Source organism: Phyllobates terribilis, unplaced genomic scaffold (genome assembly GCF_046119375.1).
Source record: "Phyllobates terribilis strain yellow unplaced genomic scaffold, ASM4611937v1 Scaffold_10__3_contigs__length_209671492, whole genome shotgun sequence".
Classification (NCBI taxonomy): Eukaryota; Metazoa; Chordata; class Amphibia; order Anura; family Dendrobatidae; genus Phyllobates; species Phyllobates terribilis.
This window is the reverse complement of record NW_027362770.1, coordinates 46537350-46564254: the sequence shown is the minus strand read 5'-3', so window position 1 is coordinate 46564254 and position 26905 is coordinate 46537350. Positions and strand designations below refer to the sequence as shown.

Below are 26905 nucleotides of genomic sequence, written 5' to 3'. Positions count from 1 at the left end.
AGATTCGGAAGGCCCAAACCTCCTCTAGATTTGTTTCCATAAAATATTTTGAGATTCTTGCCCTCTTATTGTTCCAAACAAAACTATTTATCAACGTTTGTAGCTTTGTTATGTAAAAAAGAGGGACTGGTAACGGCAAGACCCTGAAAATATAAAGGATTTTGGGCAGGGTAAACATTTTGAAAGCGTTTATTCTGCCTAGCCAAGTCAATTAAAAGTTCTCAAAGTTGCTCAGATCCTTCGATGTAAAGCTACAAAGCAGTTCCAGCACAGCTCCAGTTACAGCAGAGCTAATAGTCATTTTATAATTTTTAGTGTAAACTTCTGGTTTGCATGACCACTGTTTTCACTAAGTAATATTTGATCTATAGAAAACTGGACCATAAGAGAAGTTATTGGGATAGTGCCTACAGGTACTGGTAATCATGGATGAGGAACTATAAGAGAATGCTATACAGACATTCCAACATGAGGCATGTAAAGTTTAGACTTAAAGGGGTCATCCAGGACTATTTTTTTACTATGGGTTTAAAAACTAACAGGCAGGTAGTTGCTAATTACCTGCCTGTTTTATCTGGTGTCGGCACACCAGATAATTGACTGTTCCTGCCGGCGATTCAGCTTCTCAACATCAACAGAGCAGCTCTTTCTCTTCTGGGCTGCTTTGTTGACAGGGCATGACTGTTAGCGTCATGGTGATTGACAGCCAGCTACCTAAAATGATGTCGCAGTCACACCCCGTGAACAGAGCAGAATGGAAGACAAGATACTGCTATGTCAAGGTGACATCATTGGAAGCCACCGAAATGCCGGCAGGAGTGGTCAGTGACCGCTCTGTGCCGGCAGAGATCAGCTCCGCGCACAACAGGCAGGTAATTAGCAACTACCTGCCTGAAAATTCTTAGGCCCATAGTAAAAAAATAAATAGTCCCAGATAACCCTTTTAATGTCTGTTCAGTAAGCAGAGTGTGCCAGTGATTAGCTGCAGCAGTCACAAGACAGTAGTCAGCTATGTCATTGATGAAGCACAGCAAACGATGACTGACTTCCTCACGTAACTGCTGCCACCAGTCACTGGCCACTGCAATGTACACTAATGACAGTAATTGGCTACAGGTGTCATAGAGAGGTCAGAGAGGCAGGAGCGGCAAGGCTGGAATGGAAGCAGGTTTATTAGGAAAGCAAAGTCATTTAACTTTTTATAGAATTTACTCACTTTATCCAATTTTTGATACAGTCGTAAAACAACCTTAAAAGATTGCAATGTGTCGCTTCAATATAGAACATCTGAAAAGCATAACATTACGTAAAATTATTACCTCCAGCTATATCTAAAGGTCCGTTCTTTTTCTTCAGTTCAGTGACAGCTTCCATGAAGTCTTTCCCACCTTTCTTCTCTAGGGCGCTGCCTAAGTGCAAACATGTATCAGTTACATACAGTTACATTTATCATATCACAGTCATCAAGCATTTGTTCCACCTCGTTTGTCATAATGCATAACTGAGATAGGAAAGCACCGAGCAATTAATGATGAAGACGACTAGAAACACCATTCAGTTTACAGGTCTGAATACTTGTAGCGTGAATTATAGTACACCTTCCACTGGATTGTAGAGACTTCTCTACAGTAAATGTCTGGGTTTTGCCAAAGAGACCATACACATAGTTAATAAAGATCTTCCGCTCTTCTTATACAGCTGTGATCAACACTATTGGCACCCTTGATGGTTTTTTACGAAAAAACGTAATTTTCAGAACCCACTGTGTGTCAATAGAATACTTTAATATCATGTTTAAAAACTTTCAAGAAAAAGTCTGCCAGTCAGGACACGCAGTCAGTTCACAAATGAAATGGAGAAGAAACATAGTTTGTGACATGGACCGGATTAGGACACCATTCCCCATTACTTTGGTGAACAACCTTTGGCAACAATCACAGCGTCCAAACATTTTTATTGCAGCCATCTGTGAACTTCTGGCACCTGTCTGCTGGTAGTTTCTTCCACTGAAAATCTCTCAAGCTCTGGAATTTTGTAAATGTTCCTTTTCCCAAAAGCAGATTTCTAATCTCCCCAAAGATTTTCAATTGGATTGAGATCAGGACTTATTGTTGGCAGTCTATTTTTCTTACTGAGCCATTTGTGTGTGCTTTTGGTTGTGTTTGGGTCATTATGCTATTGTAGGACCCATTTTGTTCAACTTAGATTTAGATCTCATTCAGACATCCAATTTTTGCGTAAGAGTGCGATCTGTGTTTTTCACATGATAGCACTCGTACCAGGAATAGTATATGGGGCCATTCACATGTCCGAATTTTTACTTGGACCAAGTGATCCGCGGAAAATATTGGAGAAAACACGATGACAATCATACTACAATTTGATCAAACTCAGATCAGAATAAACGGTGGGATTTTCTCGTACGCGAAAAAAAATTGAAGTCTGAATGAGGCCTTAGTTTTCTTATACTTGGGAGCACATCTCACTCTATAATGCTCTGACAATCCTCTTCGTTATTTCTGTAACACGTTCAAGGTGTTCAGTCCCGGAGGTAGCAAAGCAGCCCCACAGGATCTAGGCAGGGTGCACTATTTTATTTACAGGCTTCATTTTGTTGTGTATAAACATTATTGACTAAGAGCTCTAATTTTGTTTTATATGTACATAGAATATATTCCCAGAAGGATTGTAGCTTGTCTGCGTTACTATTGGTAAAGTTCAGGTAGTCATTTTTATGCATTTCTTTAAGAAGTGGGTCCTCCTTATCCTTTGCCCATAGCACCCAGTTTTGTTTGGTGTATCAGTTTAAATCATCACTCAAGATGTCTCTAACTCAGCCTGAAGTTCTTTGGAAACTGCATGTTTCTTTGCCAAATTTTGGATCAACTTTCGTAAGGTTTTCTTTATCAAGTTTTCCCTTTCCACCATGTTCTGGAAAATCTTTCATCATTCCAAGGGTAGCAAACGTTTTGATAACATCACTCTGTTCAAGTCAGGATGCGAAGGTCTTTGGAGATAGTCTTGTAACCTTTTGACAGCTTGTGCTTGGTGATAATAGCATATCTGCTTTGGCTAGACAGCTCCTGTGTCTTTTCTATTGTGAACAAGGATCAGGGAATAAAACTAGCCTTTTTAAGCCCCTGTCTCACATAGCGAGATCGCTGCTGTGTCACGGTTTTGGTGACGCAATAGCGACCTCACCAGCGAAGTCGCTATATGTGACACTTTGCAGCGATCAGGCCCCTGCTGTGAGGTCGCTGATCGCTGCAAAGTGTCCTGGACCATTTTTTGGTCGTTGCTCTCCCGCTGGTCAGCACACATCGCTGTGTGTGACCAGCGGGAGCTGCGATCAGGCTGGTAACCATGGTAAACATCGGGTTACTAGGGGCACACGCGCACCTAGTAACCCGTTGTTTATCATGGTTACGAGCCTGCTAAAGTGAGCAGTAACCTCCCGCTCACCGTAGCAGAGTGGTAACCATGATAAACAATGGGTTACTAGGAGCGCGTGTGCCCCTAGTAACCCGATGTTTACCATAGTCACCAGCCTGCTCCTGCTTCAGCAGGCTGGTAACCAGGAGCAGGACATCGTGGAAAGATTCTTTCCACGATGTCGCTGCTCCCCTGATCGTTGGTGAGCCTGCCTGTTTGACAGCTCACCAGCGACCACATAGCGACGCAGCAACGATCCCTGACAGGTCGTATCGTTGTCGGGATCGTTGCAGCGTCGCTAAGTGTGACGGGGCCTTTAGGCATCCTAGCCTACATTCCCAGGCTAATTAAAGTTATGCAAGTACTGACAAGGTGGGCACAGGGGAGTCCAACTTCTAATTAATCACAGGTTAGACTCATTTAGTTCTATATTTCAAAGTGAATAAAAGGAGAAAATTAATTGTGTATTTTAATTGTTTAAAATTCTATAATCTTTCTTTCTAGTTTCTGTTTTTTATTTGGATACTTTTGTATCTTTTGCTTTTCTGTATGGAACAGATGAGAATATATATATACAGGGTGGTCCAAAAGTAGGTGGACAAAAAATATAATTTATTTTGATTTATATATAAAATTATATTTACTAACACAAGCATAACATTGACAATTAAATTTTATTCTGAGCAATAATACAAAAGCCCTTAAATTTTATCAACGCAGGGGCTCAAACTGTTTTCCATTACAATTTGCACAGCTTTGAAGTCGCCTCTTACGCTTTGACAAACTTTTTTGCACAAGTCTCTTTGGGTATTCATTTCTTGAAATGCATCTCTTATGTAATTTTTCAAATCACTGACACTTTTTGGTTTTCGACTATAAACTTTGTCCTTGAGTACTCCCCAAAAGAAAAAATCCATTGGGGTCAAGTCTGGTGAACGTGCCGGCCAATCAAGTGGGCCTCTTCGGCCAATCCATTTATTAGGAAATGTTTCATCCAGATACTCGCGGACCACTCATGAATAATGTGGAGGGGCCCCATCTTGTTGGAAATAAAGGTCATTTGAATTAGTCTGTTGCTGTAACTGGGGAACAACTTGATTCATTAGAATTTCGAGATACTTATCTCCTGTGACTGTTCCATCAAAAAATATTGGTCCTAAAACACCAAAACTTGAAATACCACCCAAAACATTGACACCAGGCTCATTTAGTTGTTGCTCTAATGTTAAATGCATGTTCTCATTATACCAGTAAATACAATTATGTCTGTTAATATGGCCAGAGAATTTGAAAGAAGCTTCATCACTCCACATAATGTTATCTAAAGTTACTGGATTTTCTTCAATTTTGTTAAGCATAATCTCGCTAAATTGCAGCCGCCTGTCTGGATCATCCTCCAATAAACCATGAATTAGACGTGGACGATAAGCTTTCCACCCAATAGATTTCAGGATTCGCATGATAAAAGCTCGTGAAATTCGCAATTCCAAAGAGGCTCTTCTGTGGACTTTTTTGCACTCTGAACAAATGTTTCAGCAACAAGTTGTTTATTATCTTCTGTACAGACTGTTTTGGGTCGACCAGTTTTTGGAGCATTAAGCATTGAGCCAGTGGCACTGAATTTGTCACGAATGCGGTAAATGGTTTGTGTCTTTGGGGCTTGAGTATTAAATGTTTCAACCCAATTTGCTCTAACGGTTTCAGCATTTTGAGATTTCCAATACTCTGTTAAAATCCATTTTCTTTGATCTGTATTTAAATTATTTGCCATTATGTGTTATCTGAATTATCTGAAAAGAAAACAGATTTGGGGGAGATCTATCTGTGAAAACTAGATCTGTGAAACTGGTTCAGTTGCCCTTAGCAACCAATCAGATTCCACTTTTCATTTTCCAAAGAGTCTGTGAGGAATGAAAAGTGGAATCTGATTGGTTGCTAAGGGCAACTGAGCCAGTTTCACTTTACACCATGTTTGATAAATCTCCCCCTTCATAACCTTATTACACTTTCTGTCCACCTACTTTTGGACCACCCTGTATATATATATATATATATATATATATATATATATATACACATACACATAAAAGCAGTTTCACTAAACACTATTACTGAAGATATTTTACATGGAGTTCTTATTTAGTGGTGATAATAATGTAAATCACATCCGCATCCCATATCAGGAGTGATCCATAACTTCTCCAACATATGGGATGTTTAGCTACACAAACAAAGATACTAAGGATTAGTCTATCCAAGATTACCACTAAATGCTGTATGTGGGAATGACTTTCAAGCATATTTTATCAGATAAATCCACGTCTTTCACCTCTTTGAGTAATTATTTACTCTCAATTCATGGGTAAAACCAGTCTTCAGTGAATACAGATTTTGCCATTACTGAGATAGGAGATCGCAGTTGCTGCTTCTAAAATTTTGTGGAGCGTGAAGGTGGAGGAGGAGGAGGATCTAGCGGCTGCAAGTTGTCCTGAAACTACCGTTAGGCCACGGCCCCACTATCAGTATTGGGTCAGTATTCGGTCAGTATTTTTTCTCAGGAGTGGGAGTCAAAACCAGGTGAGGAACAGAGAAAAGGTATAATAGAAACAAGTCACCAATTCTGCATTTATCACCCACTCCTGGTTTTGTCTCCCACTCCTGAGAAAAAATACTGATCAAATACTGATAGTGGAGCCATGGCCTTACACAGATATAAAGGCTTCATGAAGAACATGCATGAAAGTGGAGCTGATCATTGCTTAACCCATTAAGGACTGGGCGATTTTTCATTTTTGCGCTTTTATTTTTCCTTGTCATCATATCATTTCAATCATCTCCCACTTTATGGTGTTTACTATATGGGTTAAATAATTTTAGATTTTGATGAAATGGGGGTGATTTAAATTTTTATGTTTTTAAAAACTTTATTTTTTTATTTACCTTATTTTTTAGTCTCTTGAGGAGGCCTGAGCCTGTGATCATTTGATCGCTTGTTCTGTTTACTGTAATACTGCTCCTAAGCCACCTCTAAAACTACAACACTGCTCCTGAGCCTCCTCCACTCATATGGACCCCATCACAGATTTGTATAATGCCCTTTTGTGCAAAAGAGTTTAATAAAAAAAATGGACTCATATCCAAGCATCAATGGGATTACAGTTTTGGGACTGCAACCATGTAATCTAATGATACATACTAATAATATGTAATAAGAATCTAAAGACAGACAAAACCTTTAATAAGAAAGGATTTAAGTTTGTATGTTGACACACAAACTTAAAGGGGTTGTTCCACGAACAAAGTTATATTTTAATAAGTAGATCTTGTAATAAAAATAAGTTCCAAAATAAGTTCCACATTTGGATGTGTTATAAAAAAGCTCCTGTGCTGAGATAATCTTATAAATGTGTCCCTGTTGTGTACTTTGTACTGGCTGTGTCTGACCATGCTGAAACATGGACTCCAGATACCAATGCTCTTGGCCAGGTGAGGAAGCAAAAGAGTATACAAACAGGACAGCATCAGATCCCAGTTGATTTTCTGAGGTAAAATATTTACTTGTATGTTGTATCACAGGAGCGAATATTTCTGCCGCACTCGGAGCTCCTCATAAATCAAGTCAGTAAAATATGAAATTAAAGGCAGCCAGAGCTCCAACGTCATTAACTTGATTTATCATCAGCTCCAGGAACAGAAGATGCAACAGAAACACTTGCTCCTGTGATAAAACAAGGAGGGTAATGTGTTAACCTCAAAGACAGCAGCAGCTGAAAACCTCTGCTATGTCATCTGTATAATCACTTATTCTTCCTCCCCTGGCCAGGAGATGTGGAGTGTGCCACCTTGAACCTGTGATTGTGTGATCGCTTGCTTTTACATACTGCAATACTGGCCTTCATAAGAAGACTAAGGTGGCAGCAATCCAGGTATTCAGCAAGTCCTCAGATGCCATGGTAACCCATTTTCACCCTCGATCATGTCAGCTTAGTTCCTGAGCCCACTAAAATGTACTAATTAAGCAACCCTCCACCCCCACATTAACTGTGATTATACAAGGTTATACAGTACTTTTCAAATGTGTTGGAGTAATAGTAGACATAATCAAGAAGTTTACAACCCATGCACTGTAGCTAATCTCCCTTGATGTGGACGGCAGAGAAAATTGATGAAAGGTTGCAACGCAGGATAGTCCGGATGGGTGGATAAGCTGCCCCAATCAAGTTCCCAAGAAATTCAAGCTGTCCTGCAGGCTCAGGTTGCATCAGTGTCAGCGCGAACTATCCGTCGACATTTGTATGAAATGAAACGCTAAGGCAGGAGACCCAGGACCCCACTGCTGACAGAGAGCTAAAAGAGCTAAACTGCAGTATTCCAAAATGTACATGAGTAAGCAAAAATCCTTCTGGGAAAGCATATTGTGGACAGATGGGACCAAGTTAGAGCTTTCTGGTAAAGCACATCATTCTACTGTTTGCCAAACAAAGAAAAGAACACAGTACCTACAGTCAAATAGAGTGGAGGTTCAAAGATGTTTTCGGGTTGTCTTGCTGCTTCTGGCACTGAGTGCCTTGACTGTGTGCAATCAGAAAGCTGGGTTTGCTGGGATCAAGGGTCTTCCAGCAGGACAATGACCCCAACCATACTTCAAGAAGCACCCAGAAATGGATGGAAATGAAGTGCTGGAGAGTTCTGAAGTGAACAGCAATGCGCCCGCATCTAAATCCCATTGAATACCTACGGAGAAATCTTAAAACTGCTGTTGGGAGAAGGCACCCTTCAAATATGAGCGACCTGGAGCAGTTTGCAAAAAAAGAGTGGTCCAAAATTCCAGTTGAGAGGTGGAAGATGCTTGTTGATGGTTATAGGATGAGATTGATTGCAATAATTTATTCCAAATGGTGTGCAACCAAATATTAAAGTTGAGGGTGCCAACAATTTTGTCTGGCCCATTTTTGGGGTTATGTGTGAAAATATGTCCATTTGCTGTTTTTACTCAGTTTTTTTTTTTAGTTGTTCCAATACGCACAAAGGAAATAAACATGAATATAACGAAACATGTGTAATTGCAATAATGTTCTGAAAGAAATAATTCGTTTTCTGGAACAATTTCAAGGGTGCGAACACTTTCGGGCAAGACTGCAGCCATGTAATAGCCATACGTTAATTAATTTATCCAGCTCAAATTACGGCAAGTGTAAAATGAGCAGGAGCAGACCCCAAAGTGCTGGGTGAGACGGGCCATTCAGGAATGTTTAGATAAAGAATGAATGGACGTGGGGCTCCCTGGTATTTTATTAGCAGATGATGTGCTGACGTATTTGCCTTATATAACAGCTGCAAGGATTTGTATATATTCTTCCCTTTTGGGAATACCCGTATTATCACACCATTTAAGAAACAGCTCTCAGAGGTCACCATGACATTGAAAGGTAGTGGAAGAAATATTTCCGTGTATATATTGGGAAAGGTAGACACCTGCTCTTTTCCAGTTCTCAGCATTTCTATTTTCAGGGCTGCAAAATAACTACATTTTAATTAAAGCAGCCGTTAAATCTTATATATTAGGAATCTTAAATAAAAGGTAATGACTAGTAGAAAAAATGCACCAACAGTGAGAATAAATAGGGATATAACAACCACTACCCACTTAAGTAAGGGCCTATTTTGGGCTTTTAGGATGATAATTTTTTTCTTTATCATAACATTCAAAATGCCATAACTATTTTATTTTTCCTCTGAAGAAGCTAGTGGGTCAGCACAGTTACAGAGGTATTTTCTTTATGTTTAATTATCTTTGTACAATAAATACTTTTTTAAAAAATAACAATTTTAATTTTGTGGCAAGATATTCAGAGAGGCATTAACTTTCTCATTTTTCCATTTTAGGGCTTACTTTTTTGGGTGACTCATGAGTTTCTGGGAGGTGATAAGAGCAAAAAGAAAAAAACCCTACAATTCTGCCATTGCACCATTCAGTATAACTGATATGTGAACATTATTTTTGAATACGAGTATTTATAATTTTTTCATGTTTTACAACTTTTGCTCACAAAAAGATCGTTTTAAAAAATAACTTTTCTTTGGTCACCACATTCTGAGACTCATAGCTTTTTTTTTATAAAGACAAAGCTTTGGGGAGGACTTGTTTTTGGGAAGCAGGCGGTTTTAAATAGTACTATTTTGGGAAACTCTCTTTAAATTTACAGCATGTAGAAGAGATTTACATAGCTAGTGTTGTATTCCAAAAAAAATGCAAACAAGAATAGAGAGCATTTATGTATTATCTCAAAGTAATTGTTCGGCATCACATAAAATAATGCAGTTGCTGGCACATACTGCAAAAGTATATGTTATATACATAAAATATGGGCTAGACAAACAAAAACTATGAAAAATAGAAATTCATTGGTTTAAACATACATGCAAATAGACCAACAGGCTAAAAACATGGGAATCGCTCAGCAAAGGACGTGCTAAGCCAAGGAGGAGGAGACCGTACGACATAAATAATGCACAAAATATATCAAATAGTAACAATCACATATCAATAATGATGGAAGAGGAAATATATATGTGGGTTAAAGAAGGATCACAAAGTAAATACATACCAAATAGTAACTGTGTCCTCCTGCTGGACTGGCACCAACCCTGACGCGCGTTTCAGTTAATGCCCTCGTTACATGTGGTGGCTATAGTATTATTGTTACTATTTTACAAATTTTGTATAGTGTCTGGTCAACTCCTATAGTTTTACTTCATTTTACCTGCTGTGGGCTGATACTTTCAAACACTTGCTCATGGTATTTTTGTAGCATCTTTGTCGTTTAATAGTTTATATTTGTGTACAGACTCATTTTATAGCTACCATCCTACATATATCGTACTTTCTCCTCCTGTTTGATTTGGCACATCTTCCTCTGTGCGATTCCTTTGTTTTTAACCTGTTTGCCTATTTGCAAACAGTAAATAAATTAATTTCATGCTTTTTGGGGGTCTATCCCTTATTTATCTATAGAAATTAGCTAGTGCTGTCTTATGCTGCATATCTTCTGCATAAAAACCCACATAAAAAATCTGCACCGTGTGCATTCATCCTAAGGTGGTGTGGCTTGGTACTTAATAAGATTTGAGGGAGGAACAACTGCCACACTGAAATCAGACGCAAATTGCTCATCATTATGACAGTCCCAAAAAGGAAATAAAGCCATCAGCTATACATATATATATATCTGTATATCTATATACACACATATATATGAAGACGTCATTCATGATCACAAATCAATATTCCTGAGAATGTCAGAGATGAACAGAAAGCCGTACAATCATGTCTCAGCTTTGTTATGATGGAAAGCTCAATTCCTAGGAGTATTGGTTGAGATGGTGATTCCGGTCTCCCATAGATGACATGCATTTGTTAATGTCATTTCTCCTGTTAGGTGATATTATGGAATACAGATTTGGTTAGCAGGAAATATTAGTAAGATATAGATCCTATGTTACCATGCATAAATATATGAAACTCTGCATCACTAAACTTTTCATTACCTACTTCACCACCGGTGTAGATGTCAGAGCCTGTCGGGTGAACGACAGCATCACTTTCGAGGGTGGCAATGTCAGCCTTTACAACTTGCAACTATAATAGGCAAACATACGTACATCAACCATTTTGGGTAAGGAACACAAAGGACATATAGTATGATTTTACCTTGTGCCTGGTCATCCTACCTTATAAGCTCAGGGGAAAGGAAGCAGCTGTCCAGCCATTGTTATATATAACCAAGAGCAGACACAGGGACATGGCAGCCATTTAGGTCTCCTACTATAGTCCACATAGCATGTACAGAGCAGTTTGCGGACTCCTCTTTATGCAGATTGCTATATTAGTCCCGAGGAGTGGAAGCTGGTTATAGGCTGTTATATTATTACCACACATCTCCTTTGCCTTTTACACTTTTAGAGGGCCAGCCACCCATTAATGTACTGGACACATAACATTTAGAAAGACCTAGATCATTCAGATCCAGATAGATTGTCTTGATAACTAGAAAAGTGGCACGTAAAAGTTTGGAAACACTTGGTCAAAATTATTTTTATTGTGAACAGATAAGCAAGCTGAAGATGAAATTAACTCTAAAAGGCCTAAAGTTAAAGATGACATATTTCCTTTGTATTGTAGACAAAAAAAAAAAACCCAAACACATATAGTAATTTTTTTTTTTTCATTTTAAAAATTATAAAAAGGAAAATTGGCCAATGCAAAAGTTTGGGCACCCTTGGAGATTTGTGTGCGCAGATAACTTTGACTAAGAATTAGGAACTTAATTAGCCTGTTAGGGTTAAGGCCTGGTGATGCAAATTTCCTAGCTTTATAAAAACCCGGCCTCTGGTCAGTATTATTTCTCAGGAGTGGGAGCCAAAACCAGGTGAGGAACAATCAGAGAAAAGGTATAATAGGAACAAGTCACCAATTCCGCATTTATTGGGGAGAAGATGCCTGGAAAATCGCTATTTTTATTGGAGAGGTGTAACCTATAATTTTTTTTTCACTGTTAATTTAATTTTTTGATCTTTCAAGAAACTCTGCTGCTGTATACTTAAAGCACTGAATAGTCTAGATATTGATTGCATCTAGCAATTTCTTGAATATACTTTTAGAATCAGATTACCTCTCCTTAAAGAGTAATCAGCATTTTATATTTTTTTTAGAAATCAATAATGCATATTAAAAATAAAATATCTTATTAAAGGCAACCGCTTCTTCTCCATCTGGACGGATGATTCACTCTCATAATTATCAATTTACAGGTAATATCTGTTGTCAGTGAATACAGACTTTCCCATTACTGAGATAGGAGATGGCAGTTGGCGCTGATAAAGTATATAGTTAAGTGGTAATGTCTCTCCTTGAGGAAAGTGACATGCCTGACTTGCCAGAATAAAGAGACTTATAAGCCAGGCAATGCTCCTCTGGGAAATTAAATATGTAAATTGCCTCTTCTAGTGCCACTTATTGGAAGTAGCAATCCTAGTCAATATCGACCCTTTAACAAGCCCTGCCACATGACTTGGAATTAAAGCCAAACCAGAATATTATATTTGCAGACACATGTTTCAGGGTGGTCCCACTCCTCAGTGCAAATCAAGAGATCTGATGTGGCAATATGAGAGGTCTCTGACTATGGTCTAAGGGGTACATTTCCCACAGGAGCACTGCATGGCCTATACGTCTCCTTACACTGGTATGTTAGGCATGTCACCCTCCACTAGGAGAGACTTCACTCTTTAGAACCTAGTCAAAAGGCATTCCATACAGCAAAATCACATCTCTTGCTTCACATTGAGGAGTGGTAACACACTGAAACACGTGTCTGCATATAGAGATTCTGGTTTGGCCATTATACTAAATCAAGTGGCAGGGCTTGTTAAAGGATCAATATTAACTTTTAGGATTGCTACTTCCAATAGGTGGTGCTAGAGTTCAAATCCTCTTCCTCTCTGAAGAGTAAATTAGCTTATGAAAGTTCTAGGGAGAACTCTAATTGTTGTTTGCAGCACAATGTCTGTGTCGGCCTCTAGCTCCTTCGTCCTCCATAGAACTTTAAAAGCACCAACTGCCATAGCCTATCTCAGTATTGTGAAAATCTGTCTTCACTGAATACAGGTTTTACCGATTTTATCCATGTACTGAGTAGTGAAAGATCAATCCAGAAGGAGAAATAAGAATATTTCTCTGACAAGAAAAATGACAAAGTCGCTTATTTCCATGTGAGGTGTTGATTTATCAACTGAAATGGAAAACGACGGTTACTCTTTAGGAGTATGTTCACACTGAAATGTTTCTTTTTCACACAATTTTTTACATGGATTTCAAAGTGGATCTGTTTCAAACTCCACATCAAAAATCACTTCAAATACTCTTTGATGTAGATTTTGAAACAGATCTGCTTTAAAATCCATGTAACAAAACTCTGTGTGAACATACCTTAATGCATGTAGCAAAGCAGCTGTGGGCGGACTAAGTTCAGAAGAATGTAAGCTGTCATTCCAGCATATGGCCTAGGAGACAAAGACCATCATAAGACTGTGAATGCCAATAGTTATTCCAATCTCCAACCAATAGAAGGATATGAAGAAATTGCTGTATTTGCAATCCTCGACTAGGAATATGAAATGTAAATGAAGGCTTCAGAGTTGTAGAAATGCTCCTTGTGGTATTGTGGACATATTTAATGCCTGCTCGGCTGCTAGTTATGAATAGGTGGTTGTTCCACAGATAAATGATCCTTTGAGGGTCTGCAGGCGGGATCCACGGTTATTCACACTTATAAATGATATTGCTGTGAAGAAACACCAAAGGTGTTTGGGGTCTTCATTCCCGCAGGTCTCTGCAGGATAAGAATTGGTGAAATATCAATTGTGACTGTTTACTTAGTAACAACCAGTAGTATTGATTGGGAGATAGTCACCTATGTGGGACTAGCCCCTATGGAGTAGGAGAATGTGGTAAAATATACATTTAACTACAACCAGCCTCCGCTACATTCATCCAAAACTAAGGCGGAAATGAGTTATCAGTCCCTTCAAAGGAGATTTCTCAATTTTACTCATGGCAAGCCAAAAATATGTTACACAATTATTGATATTTGTTAAGTTGCCACATCACTTTAAATGGGTTGTCCCATAAACAACATAGGTTAGGTGATACATGTATGATTGCTGGGGGTTCAACCAATGTCTGGGACCATCACAGACCACAAGACCCATGTGTGACTAGAGGTGTAGCGAGCATGTGCGGACTGAACACTGTCGACAGGCGTAGTAGTCACACATGCTCACTTGCACTTCATTTGCACAGATGGCTTTGGGCCACCCATTGTTGGGACCTGTGGGGGGCTCAGCAGCTGTACCCCAGTGATTGTACATTTCTCTTCTATTCTGTATAAAAGGTGATAAAAATGTTCCTAAAACCTAACAAAAGAAGTGGGATATAACGGTTTGCAGAAAAACCTGGTATTTTCCAGGATTTTATTTTAGCCGAATTAATTAAATGTAAAGTTGTAGAAGAAAAAAATAATTCCTGGGAACGGCCATATTAAAAATACACATTTTCTTCCGACATTGTGTGTATAAACAGTGCAGCTGTTTGTACAGTCATGGCCAAAAGTTTTGAGAATGACACCAAAATTATATTTTCCCATGATCTGCTGGCCTCTGGTTTTTATTAGTGTTTGTCTGATGTTTATATCACATACAGAAATATAATTGCAATCATATTATGAGTACCAATAGGTTATATTGACAGTTAGAATGAGTTAATGCAACAAGTCAATATTTGCAGTGTTGCCCCTTCTTCTTCAAGACCTCTGTAATTCTCCCTGGCATGCTCTCAATCAACTTTTGGACCAAATCCTGACTGATAGCAGTCCATTCTTGCATAATCAATGCTTGCATTTTGCCAGAATTTGTTGGTTTTTGTTTGTCCACCCGTCTCTTGATTGACCACAAGTTCTCAATGGGATTAAGATCTGGGGAGTTTCCAGGCCATGGATCCAAAATCTCTATGTTTTGTTCCATGAGCCATTTAGTTATCACCTTTGCTTTATGGCAAGGTGCTCCATCATGCTGGAAAAGGCATTTTTGGGCGCCAAACTGCTCTTAGACGGTTGGGAGAAGTTGCTCTTGGAGGACATTCTGGTACCATTCTTTATTCATGGCTGTGTTTTTAGGCAAGACTGTGAGTGAGCCGATTCCCTTGGCTGAGAAGCAACCCCACACATGAATGGTTTCAGGATGCTTTACAGTTGGCATGAGACAAGACTGGTGGTAGCGCTCACCTCTTCTTCTCCGAATAAGCTGTTTTCCAGATGTCCCAAACAATCGAAAAGGGGATTCATCAGAGAAAATGACTTTGCCCCAGTCCTCAGCAGTCCACTCCCTGTACCTTTTGCAGAATATCAGTCGGTCCCTGATGTTTTTTCTGGAGAGAAGTGGCTTCTTTGCTGTCCTCCTTGAAACCAGCCCTTGCTCAAAGAGTCTCCGCCTCACAGTGCGTGCAGAAGCACTCACACCAGCCTGCTGCCATTCCTGAGCAAGCTCGGCACTGCTGGTAGTCCGATCCCGCAGCTGAAACAGTTTTAAGATACGGTCCTGGCGCTTGCTGGTCTTTCTTGGGCGCCCTGGAGCCTTTTTGACAACAATGGAAGCTCTCTCCTTGAAGTTCTTGATGATGCGATAGGTTGTTGACTGAGGTGCAATCTTTGTAGCTGCGATACTCTTCCCTGTTAGGCCATTTTTGTGCAGTGCAATGATGGCTGCACGTGTTTCTTTAGAGATAACCATGGTTAACTGAAGAGAAACAATGATACCAAGAACCAGCCTCCTTTTAAAGTGTCCAGTGATGTCATTCTTACTTACTCATGACTGATTGATCGCCAGCCCTGTCCTCATCAACACCCACACCTGTGCTAATGGATCAATCACTAAAACGATGTTAGCTGCTCCTTTTAAGGCAGGACTGCAAAGATGTTGAAATGTGTTTTGGGGGTTAAAGTTCATTTTCTGGGCAAATATTGACTTTGCAAGTACAGTAATTGCTGTTAAGCTGATCACTCTTTGACATTCAGGAGTATATGCAAATTGCCATTACAAAAAATGAAGCAGTAAACTTTGGAAAAATTACTATTTGTCTCATTCTCAATACTTTTGGCCATGACTGTACATAGAAGATGCAACGAATTGGAGTTTATGGTATGAAGAGTCCTTACACTAACACAGTCTTCAGCTCTTTTCTATTTTCAGAATTTTTGCTTGCTGTAATTGAATGAGAACACTAGATCACAGCAATCTGTAAGGCCTAGTCCTATTGATAGCAGGTCTAGGTATACAGGGATGTATACAGGGATGTGCAGTATACAACCTATGCCGGCAACATTGACTGCTTTTCTTTAGCTAAAGGTAAAATTGAGAAATGATCTTTGAGAGACAAACAGAAAACAACCACCATAAGTGAAAAGAGAGAACGAAGCAGCCGACGGTGGGAGATAATTTTAGAACAAAATACCAAATCTCGTTAACTATTAAATATCATTCTTCAGTTGTAGATTTGGTAGCTGCACCATGAGCCATTCCCATCATATGGACATTTGGAAGTGTTCCCTTTAGATGTGCAGGTGATTCTAGCAGGAAATCTAATAACGCCATCCTGATACAGTGCCATCTACAGCAGGCTGTATACTCTCTATAAGCTAAAGAGGTTGTCACTTCCAAGAATAATCAGCACATTAGGGCAGATTTATCAAAACTGCTGCAAGGAAAAGTTGCTTAAAATATACAGCCGGATTGTAGAGCTTATTTTCACCGTGCCTTTAAAGGGAACCTGTCACTCGATTCACGCTGCCCAAACAATGGGCAGGACAAATCACAGCCCAGCTGCACGATACTTTAAAAAGAATAACGCAAGATCAGCCCTCATAAGCCGTCTATATGGGCATGCAGGTCATATGAAGCTGAATAAAAGGATACTTTGTTATCTGTCATCTGATGTCTTATTCCAGAGAAATCCACGTTTTTCTTATATGTAAATGAGCTTTTCCTGGCTATGGGCCGGACACTGATCTGCCCCCAGAGCTTATTTTAAATAAAAGGGGGCAATCCTACTGACAGATTCCCTTTAAAGGGCGTCTCCCCACACAGCTCTAGGTGATTGATGGATCTCTCCCTATGTACAGATATGAAAGAGACTTGTCAATCAGTTGGAGCAAAGACAGAGAGCAGGGTGGCCAAGAGCGCAAAACCGGCCAATAGCAGCACCGGACTAGTCTCATCTCTGCCTATGGTCTCTTAAATTATAGACTTTCCATATGAGATCTTTAAGCTACACTTTCTCTGAAACATCGGAGATTCAGAGAAACACATACCCGGGTACTATCGTGTTGCCAGGGTCTGATTCATGCAGCCCGTGGTTTGGGCAGCAAGAACTGAGTGACAGATTCCCTTTAAAAATTAAAGGGAGTCAGTAAGTAGTTTCAACTCTGAGCTAGCAAGACCTACAAATCTATTTAAACAGACTTCTGTGTATTTTCTGACTATCAGCAAGACGAAAAGTTTTAATCATCGTCACTCACAGCAAATGCAAATCCATCTGACGATGGCTGCTTCATGTGCGGTGGCCTGACCGCTTTCCTTGGCACTTATCAAGCATGCCAAATAGCTGTCTTTATCAGATATTTAGATTTGCAAATAGTTCCTCTGCGACTGATTCTCAGTATCTTCCACTCTCCTCTTCCATTCTTGAGCCTTTTGTTCTCATGAATGGTCTCAAGTAGGAGTTTATAAGCCTGGTCTTATCCATCCTTTAGTGCCTGTACTCTCCGCTTCACTGGCAGGCATTGTACTAAATAAGGAAAGTGCTTCTGAATGCGGTGCCCCTCCCCAGGCTGTGACGATTGGTGTCCCCCTCCTCCCCCCTTATCGGCCAGAGGGTAATGGGAGGTACACAGGCCGTCCCATAAGCATAAAACGAAATGATTCCCCCAACCTCCTTCCTTTCCCCTGTGGGTCCTGGAAATGCTTGTCCCACCCTCCCTCCCGTTTGAGAATACGGTAAAGTGGCTAATTTTAAGATTTTACAAGACATAGTGGCCTGTAAATAAAGAAAGGACATGTTGTAAACTACTGCTTGTTGGCTGACTTGCCTGTGACGAGACACAAGGCATTTGGTAACGAGCAAATTGATAAATTAAGTGCTTTTCTAATGGGAAAAATAAACGGATAAGTTAATAAAGCTGTGACTAACCTTCACCCATCAAGTTGTATCTGGTGTATTGGCGAGGTAAAGCGGTGGTGGGAGGCTTAAACACGCGTCATTGTTTGGTTGGGGTCCCCGCAGTCTGCATCAAGCCTTTGTGCTTGCCTTTCTGAATGAGCTGCAGAGAGCAGGTAAGTGTCCAGACTAGAGTCTCCTGTATGTTGCTGCTAAGTCTAGTTGAACTGAAAATCTCTGTGGCTGTTTCACCCCCCCCCCCTTCCACCCTGAGTACACTTAGGGGAGCGGTCTTCATCTGTCTTAACTACCTATAAGATTGAGTTGAAGGTTAAGATAATTTGCTGTTAGGTCTGCGCTAACCGAACTGAAGATCCTTGATCCAATAATATAAAGAAGCGGTTTATATTCCACAACGCCCTTCCATGCCGGACTGGAAGCCAGCTGTTCAGTGCACATAGGAGCAAGAGGGGCTTATATAGCCTGGAATGGCTGCCACTAGAAAGGCAACAGCATTCCCCTTCCACACGGTTTTCCCATTCCTCACTTACATGCGATCTCTATGCTCTCTCTTCGCCCCTACTTCAACTAGTCAGAAGTTTTTGTTGTTGTTGTTTCTTTATTGTTCCCCTCAGAAAAACTTCAGTTCATTGGACCTCTCCTCACTCCAACAAACTTCACTTTCACCTATTTATTCTTTACCATTTTTCAAAGTGCCATTTAGCTCACCATACTCCTCACACTATTTTTTCCTTCTTTTCGATTCCATTTATCTCAGTATCCACCCCTTTTACTATCTCCCCTTTTATCATTTTTAGACAATTTCATTTTCTTACCACTCTACTCACTTCTTTTGCATAAAACTACACTTTTCCTCGTATATTGCTTTTTTCTGTCCTGTCGACAGCAGAGCTCACGTCCTTGTTCCTTCCTTCACACTATACGTCGGATACAATTCTGTACCACTTCTCCTTATCCTTTCCCTCCCCACCACCCTCTTCTGCCTTATCAGTTTTCCCCCTTATCTAACTGAAGCTTTCCCAAACTATCCTGTGGCTCTACCATATTCCTGTTTTATTTTCCTGCTCTTTCTTCATTTCTACAATAGTGTTCTAGTCCCACTTCCATCTTGTGTTTTTTTTTCTTTTCTCACCTGATTTCACCACTCATTCATCATTTTATATACCTGAATTTTTCTATACTCGCCTTTTTACATTTTGGCTCTCTCACCGCACCTATACTTATTATTCATGACCTTTTCCTCTCCCTTTGACCCTACGTTTCCCTCCCATATTTTCAAATCCTTAGTGGGTGTTTCCTCTGTTTTGTTTTGGGTTTTTTAGCGCCCATTCCAGGCTATTTCAACCCCTCTTGCTCCTATGTGCACTGAACAGTTGGTTTTTACACTTGAGAAAGACGCCGGTCCAGTGTCGAAACGCGTTGTGGAATACAAACCACTTCTTTATATTATTTGATCAAGGATCTTCATTTCGGCTAGTGCAGTTTTTATCTATAAGATTGACTTGGCAGTCTTTCCAAGCAGTTTTGTTCTTTATTTTAATAGACAAGCCCATGCACAGGATTATGTCTGGAGACGTTGTGTACATTCGGTGCCGCGTGGGATCTGAGAATGAGAACACGTGGTGTGCCAGGGCATTCAGTGCGGCACATGAAGGAACCACCTTCAGACAGACCTCTGACTGCAGGGCAAAGCGGATAACATTTTTTCGTTCTTGGTCTTGCTGAAACAGCTATCCTAAGAGCAACCCTCAGATCTCCTACCTAGCACTGTAAGCAATTTGGTAAGGTCAGAAAAGCTGACAGATAGCCTTAAGAGCAGAGATCTGGTTTCTGTAGTCAGCTCCACTAAGTTTTTTTGCACCAGTTTTGATAGATTTTCCCAAAATTGCAGTCAGATGTTACATCCATCCAGAACATACAGACTTCAAGGTATTCTGCTGATAGATCTCTGCCTTCTAAAGGGAGCAATTGAAAAAAAAAATCATATTGTGAATCATTTTAGAACAAATGAATTGACTTCATATAGGTCACTTAATTTCAGTAAAAGAGATCCTATTATACTAGGTAAATCGGAGTCTCCCAATTTTGGAATCCAAAATTATCTCTCAACCATTAGCTATTATAAAACCCATGTCCCATTTACCTATATCGTCTTTAAGGTCAATGTCAGCATTGGTAGGGTTGATAACAGCCTCCACCTCAAATCCGGCTAAATTACTGATTTCACTGTGAATAAGGTTGAGCTGCAAAGAAAAGCATGAGCGGGGAAGTAGTAGAGCAGCGGGAAGAGACCAGATACCAGCAAAGTAGCAAGCGACAGAGCCAGATGCAGGACCCCGAACGTAAAAATGCCAAACAGGTTATAGGAGGGAGGCCGCAGTGATCAGTCCGCTGACTGCTTCTAAGAAATGGCTTATCCCATGCAGAATTACATCTCATACATCTACAGTCAGCAGATAAGAACTCCAATACCTTCATCAAATCATCGCATGCATCGACATTGGTGAGGGGTCAGAGAGGGGCTGGGTGTCATGAGGTCCGCAATACAAGGACCCAACCAGCTGTGCGCATTATGTATTGCACGGTTATTACATCTTCGGATTTCTGGCTGGCCCAGGTAGTCTATGCAGTTATTTCTATGAAATATATACACAAGGTGAGACAAACGTCAGGGCGGTGTGATGACTGTATGACCATTATTTATTAGGTCAGTGGCGGTATTAATTACATTGTCTGTGTATGTCACTTGATTTTACAGCCATTTAGAATGTCCCAAATTAAACTTGTAACCTTTGTAAAATTATTTAATACCGACGATTCCTGTCCATATGTAATATTAGGTCCCCTTATCTTCCTCCGTGAGCCTGGATTAAAAGTAGCCATCTAAAATGAGACTATCATTTCTAAAAACGTCTAAAAAAAAAAAGCCCAGTGTAAAAGTAAAAAAAAATAAAAATCTACATTCACCTACTGATCCTCTGACCCTCATCTGTAGCACTATCTGGATCCCCCATCCATCTCCTGGCCTCCTCTTTGTGGGGGTACTACACATGACCAATGAAGCCCATCGGAAGCTTGCGGTGATGACAGGTTGGTCATCACTGCAGCCACTGGTGGTCTTCAGCAGTCACATGCTGTCCCCACAAAAAGAGATGGCAAGGAGACAGTGCTGCTGATGAACATCAGGGATGGGCAATTGTGAAGATGTGTGCATGTGTACATAGACCTAAGGAACAAGTAAGAACTTTGCACATCAGAACTGCTTTTAAGACACTTTAAAGGGGTAGTCCACTACCTGGCATAATACTGAAGTGCGAGCCCCGGGAGACCTGGCGCTGACATGGCTGGAACGCCGCCGCTGCAGTAGTTGAGTATACGTCACTTTTATTTTACAAGATGGACTGCTTTATTTACCGAAAATGGTTTGTGTTGCCACTTTCTGAGACCCATAATGTTTTAATGTTTCCATAGATTAGTGGGATTATTTTGGCATGGCGAGTTAATGTATTACTGATACTATTTTGGGGTACATACAAAGTTTTGATAGCTTTCTATTGCACTTTTGCAGGGAGGTGCAGCGACTAAAAAAACAACAGTTCTTGTGGTTAGATTATTTTTTTTTGCTTTACACCATTTACAGTATGGGTTAAATCATTTAATATTTTTGTAGGTCAGACTTTTACGGACATGATGATACCAAATATGATTTTATTATTATTTAATTTTAAATTGGGAGAATTTCAATCTTTATATTTTTTATATATTTATTTATTTATTTTTTTACTTTATTCTGCAGTCCACATAGGAGACATGAAACTGCAATCATTTGATGGCTTGTTTTATATACTGCAGTACATCAGGAAAATGATGGTCTCTTATGAAGCTAAACCAGGGGTTGGGCTTCACACAAGTATGAAGACAGCAGTACATGCACATTGCCGAAAATTGCATGATAACATTCATTAATGTAAAGAGCTGGGTGATCTGTATAGGAACTGTATGGATATGGGGCTAGAACATATTTTTTAATTTATAATGAAATTTTCATTTTTGTTTGCTAAAAGTGTGAGCACTTTGCCCCCAGCAGTCATCCGAGCCATCCGTCTTCCAGCTCCTGATTGTGTGGCTGTGTTTCTAATGATGGTAATCCTGGTGTTTGCCTCACCTTGTGTTATTATTTGCTGTTTTGTGGTGGTGATGTATTTAATGTACTGTACATTATAGTGTTATTTACTGCTCATGATCCCCATATAATGTTTCTAAAGGGTTAAGTAGTGCAGAATGTAATATTCCTGGTTACATATAATTTAGCTATCATTTACACTTGTATAGATAGAGCATACCTTTTGTCCAAGAAAAAGACTTTTTGTGGAGAGGATTGTGAACCCATCTACTGGAGTACCTTCGGTTGTGCTGTCTGCACTGGCTGCTTTGCTGACTTCTCCTTGCTTCTTCTGAACACACAAAACATAATCGGTATATTAGTTACACATTAGAGGCATACTATCTCAGGAGTCAGGAACCGGTAATTGGAAAGCCATGAAAGAGTCAATAGAAGAGCGAGTAAGAATAGCGAGGAGTAAGAATAGCGAGGAGTAAGAACAGCGAGGAGCAAGAACAGTGAGGAGCAAGAACAGTGAAGAGTAGGAAAGAGAACAGCGAGGAGTAGGAGTATGAACAGCGAGGAGTAGGAGTATGAACAGCGAGGAGTAGGAGTATGAACAGTGAGGAGTAGGCGTATGAACAGCGAGGAGTAGGAGTATGAACAGCGAGGAGTAGGAGTATGAACAGCGATGAGTAGGAGTAAGAACAGTGAGGAGTAGGAGTAAGGACAGCGAGGAGCAAGGACAGCGAGGAGCAAGGACAGCGAGGAGCAAGGACAGCGAGGAGCAAGGACAGCGAGGAGCAAGGACAGCGAGGAGCAAGAACAGCGAGTAATTCCAGTGTATCATTATCAAGTTTCCATTCATATGTGAGTACAAGTATAATCCGTCCTATCACTGATTACAGAGCCGGCATATATGTGAAGCCACAACCATGGGACCGATTTACTACTCAAGCTGAGCCACAATTCTGCCATATATGCCGTGTGCTACATTTATACATGGTGATGGGATGGAAATGGTATCACTGGTAATTTTATAGTCCCAGTGACAATTAATTTACACTTTTCCAAAAACACTAATAGGAAAAAACTGCTCCACACTGAGAAATGATGTGCCAGAATTGTAATTTAATGAGGAAGGCAAACATTTCCTAAAACAGGCGTGTCAGGAGAAGTAACTGTTCATCTTCAGGAGCACAACGATCTATACTCTGCTACTTAAAGGGGTTGTGCAGGCTTGGGGTACAAGTCACACTATGTGACTGCAGACTTGAGAATCCTCACAAGCCAGGATTTCCTGGTGGTTGCGCAGGGGGGCGTGTGACCGCAAGTATGGATGTAATTTTCATACATGCGGTCACATGCCGATTAGACATGAGCGGTCTTGCTCAATGCAAGTGAACGGGAAGCAGCCAGGCATGTCTAGTCGGAATGTGACCAGAAGTATGTGAATCGTATACTTGAGGTCACATGACTGCCTGCATCGGCACTGCAGAATCCTGAAAGAATGCCTGACAGTGAGCCCTATTTCCTAGCCTGGACAACCCCTTAATCGCCATACTTTTTTTAGGGTACATATGGCACTCATCATCAAAATTGCAACACCAGGAAGGAAAAGTCATGGAGGTTTCAAAATGACAGGATGGATAGACATGATAATGATGTGCAAAGGATGAAAAAATGTCAGCAACAATTTCAAAACAACTGAATGTATTCATTACTGAGAGGAGTACACGCACTTACACATCTTGGCTGCTATCAATGAGGTTATTAATGGTTATCTGAGGAATGTTCTGCCACACTGAGTGCACTTCAGCAAATTATCAATTCACTGCTGGCAGCTCCATTTACAACTGACGACTAATGACGTCCCATATGTGCTCGATGGAAGACAAGTATGGAGATGCTGCAGACCATGGTAGCACGTTTAGGCCATGCAAGCCGATCACAGTAGTATGAGAAACATGTGATCTGGTGTTGTCATCTTGAAAAATGGCTTTAAGGACACTTCAGGGATCTGGCTGTGCCAATGGTTCCACGATTGATCCATTCTGTACTGTTAGTAAAACTAGATGTCACATATCAAGGCATTAAACAATTACTACACAAACCATCAGAAGATAGCACGACATTGGGCTGTGAGCCAAACATCCAGCTCCAGGTGACCCACTTACTATCTATCCTCTTTAGCGATGAGTCACGTTTTTTGCCATGGGAACGATAGCCAGATATTGGTTTGTAGACCACGGTGGCAACACCATGAAAAGACCTTCTCGAGGGAACATCACACCAGCTCTACTACCAAAATTATATTGTAGGGTGGCATAACGTAAGGTAGCTGAACCCCACTAGTCTTCATTCCAAGCACACCAACAGCTCGGCGTTACATTGATTTGGTTGTGGAACCAGCGATACAACCATTTCTAAAAACTGTCCCAGGAGCCATTTTTCAACACAAAAATACCAGGCTACATGTTGCTGATCTAACTTTGAGCAGGATGTGTGGCCTAGATGTGCTACCATAAACCTGCAGTGTCTTCAGATTTGTCTCCCATTGGGCACATCTGAGATGTCATTAGTTGACAATTGTAAAAGTGAGCTGCCAGCAGTGAATCTTGATGATTTGCTTGCCCAAGTGCACTAGGAATGGCAGAACATTCCTGCTTGATAGCAGCCCTGGTGTTTAAGTTCATGTTCATGGCACTCATATACTCGGTACTGAATAAATCATATGATTGTTATTTTTTTCCAGTTTTTCATCATTAACATGTCTATTGATTCCGTGATTTCCATAACTACACAACTTTTCTTTCTTGGTGTTGCAAATTTCAATGTTGAAATGTGTAATTTATTGACTGGGTTTTATTATTTTGGGGGGCAAGATGCTAAAAGCGTATAGTTGTCTTACGGTTTAGTAGTTTTGTACTATAAAAACATGTTTTATAGAAAGAAAGTCATGTTTGCGTCGCTCCATTTTTAATGCTTTGTGTTTCTATGTAGCAGTAAGAAGACATGTTGTAGTTTATATTATGGCACATACTTTTAATTTTTTGGAAAGGGAGAAGATGGCAGAAAGCAACAAAATCTGTTATTTTATTATGCCATTAACGTAATTAATATGTTATCTTTATTCTATGAATTGTTATATGCATATTTGTATGGTGAACTATTTTTTAAGGTAAAATGGGTTTATTAACCCCTTCACGACATATCACATTATGTCATATGTCGTATCCCTGCCTTTGATGTGGGCTCGCCGGCACCTTTCCCTGCATATAATGGCTGATTTAATCATTTATCAAGTGCCTCTAAGAACGGCGGGTGGAGTGCAGCTCTGCCCGTGGCTGCTAACCTAATAAATCCTGCTGTCAATCTCTGACAGCGACATTTAATACACGCCGGCAAGTGAGACGTGTCGTTCGAAGCCCCCATTGGTCCGCCCGTGACGTGGTGGCGGGGCGCCGATGGGCTGTCATGAGGGCATGGGGTCTGCTGATGACCCCCGTATCTGTAATTAAGATCCTCCTGTTAAAGCCAGTCCATGGCTTGCGTTCATAGGAGATCGTGATTTTCACTGCTGATGCACTGCTATGTATAGTACAAGCGATCAGACGATCGCAGCTTCAAGGGAACCAATTAATGCAGCAAAAAGTGAAAAATAAAAAAAAAATGAAAACAAAGGAAAAACATAAAAGTTCAAATCACCCCCTTTTGCTCCATTAAAAATAAAACAATTGAAAAAAATACACACATATTTTGTATCGCTGCATTCGTAAAAGTCCTATCTATCAAAATATAAAATAAATTAATCCGATCGGTAAATGGCGTAACGAGAAAATAAATCAAAACGCCCAAGTTATGTTTTTTTGGCCGCCGCAACTTTGCAATAAAATGCAATTAGAGGCGATCAAAACATCGTATCTAGCCCAAAATGGTATCAATAAAAACGTCAACATATGGTGCAAAAAATAAGCCCTCACCTGGCCCCAGATCCTGAAAAATTAAAAAGTTATGGAAAAATGGAAAAATGTTGTTTTTTACACAAATTTCCAAATTTTCTTTCACCACTTGTTTGGTATCTGTGTACTCATACCGATCTGGGGAATCATATTGCCAGGTCAGTTTTACCATATCGTCAACATGGTAAATAAAACCCCCCAAAAAAACAACTGTGGAATTGCACTTGTTTTGCTATTTCAACGCATTTGGAATTTTTTTCACGTTTTCCAGTATACTATGTGGTAGAATGAATGGTGTCATTCAAAAGTACAACCCGTCCCGCAAAAAACAAGCCCTCATACGGCTATATTGATGGAAAAATATAAAAGTTATAGCTCTGGGAAGAAAGGGAGGAAAAAACTAAAGCGGAAAAAAACTGAAAATTGCCATGTCATGAAGGGGTTAATTCTTTTGGTGGGAGATAAATACTTTTTGATGAAGCTTTATTAGCCTCCTATCGACTTACTGTAAAACGTACCACGATATGCCTGCTCAATACCTGGGATATGCTGGCTGTTTTACACACCCGGCATCCGCCTCAAACAACTGCTCGCTCCTATCGCTGCTGTTTAAGCAGTTAG

General features: G+C 40.1%; 1 protein-coding gene across 3 annotated transcripts in view; it reads right to left on the bottom strand.

The window, feature by feature from the left end:
* The window catches only part of MACROH2A1 (macroH2A.1 histone), a 196444-nt gene that overhangs the window by 31683 nt on the left and 137856 nt on the right, over positions 1-26905 (bottom strand). For 2 of the 3 annotated variants that reach the window (XM_073649541.1, XM_073649539.1), the window contains exons 5-7: positions 22564-22674; positions 20364-20463; positions 1320-1409 (exon numbers count right to left, since the gene is read on the bottom strand). In XM_073649541.1, the coding sequence (XP_073505642.1) occupies positions 1320-1409; positions 20364-20463; positions 22564-22674 (301 nt within the window). Of the gene's footprint in view, positions 1-1319; positions 1410-10980; positions 11072-20363; positions 20464-22563; positions 22675-26905 lie in introns of all 3 variants that reach the window. The other variant, XM_073649540.1, reaches the window with a different exon arrangement.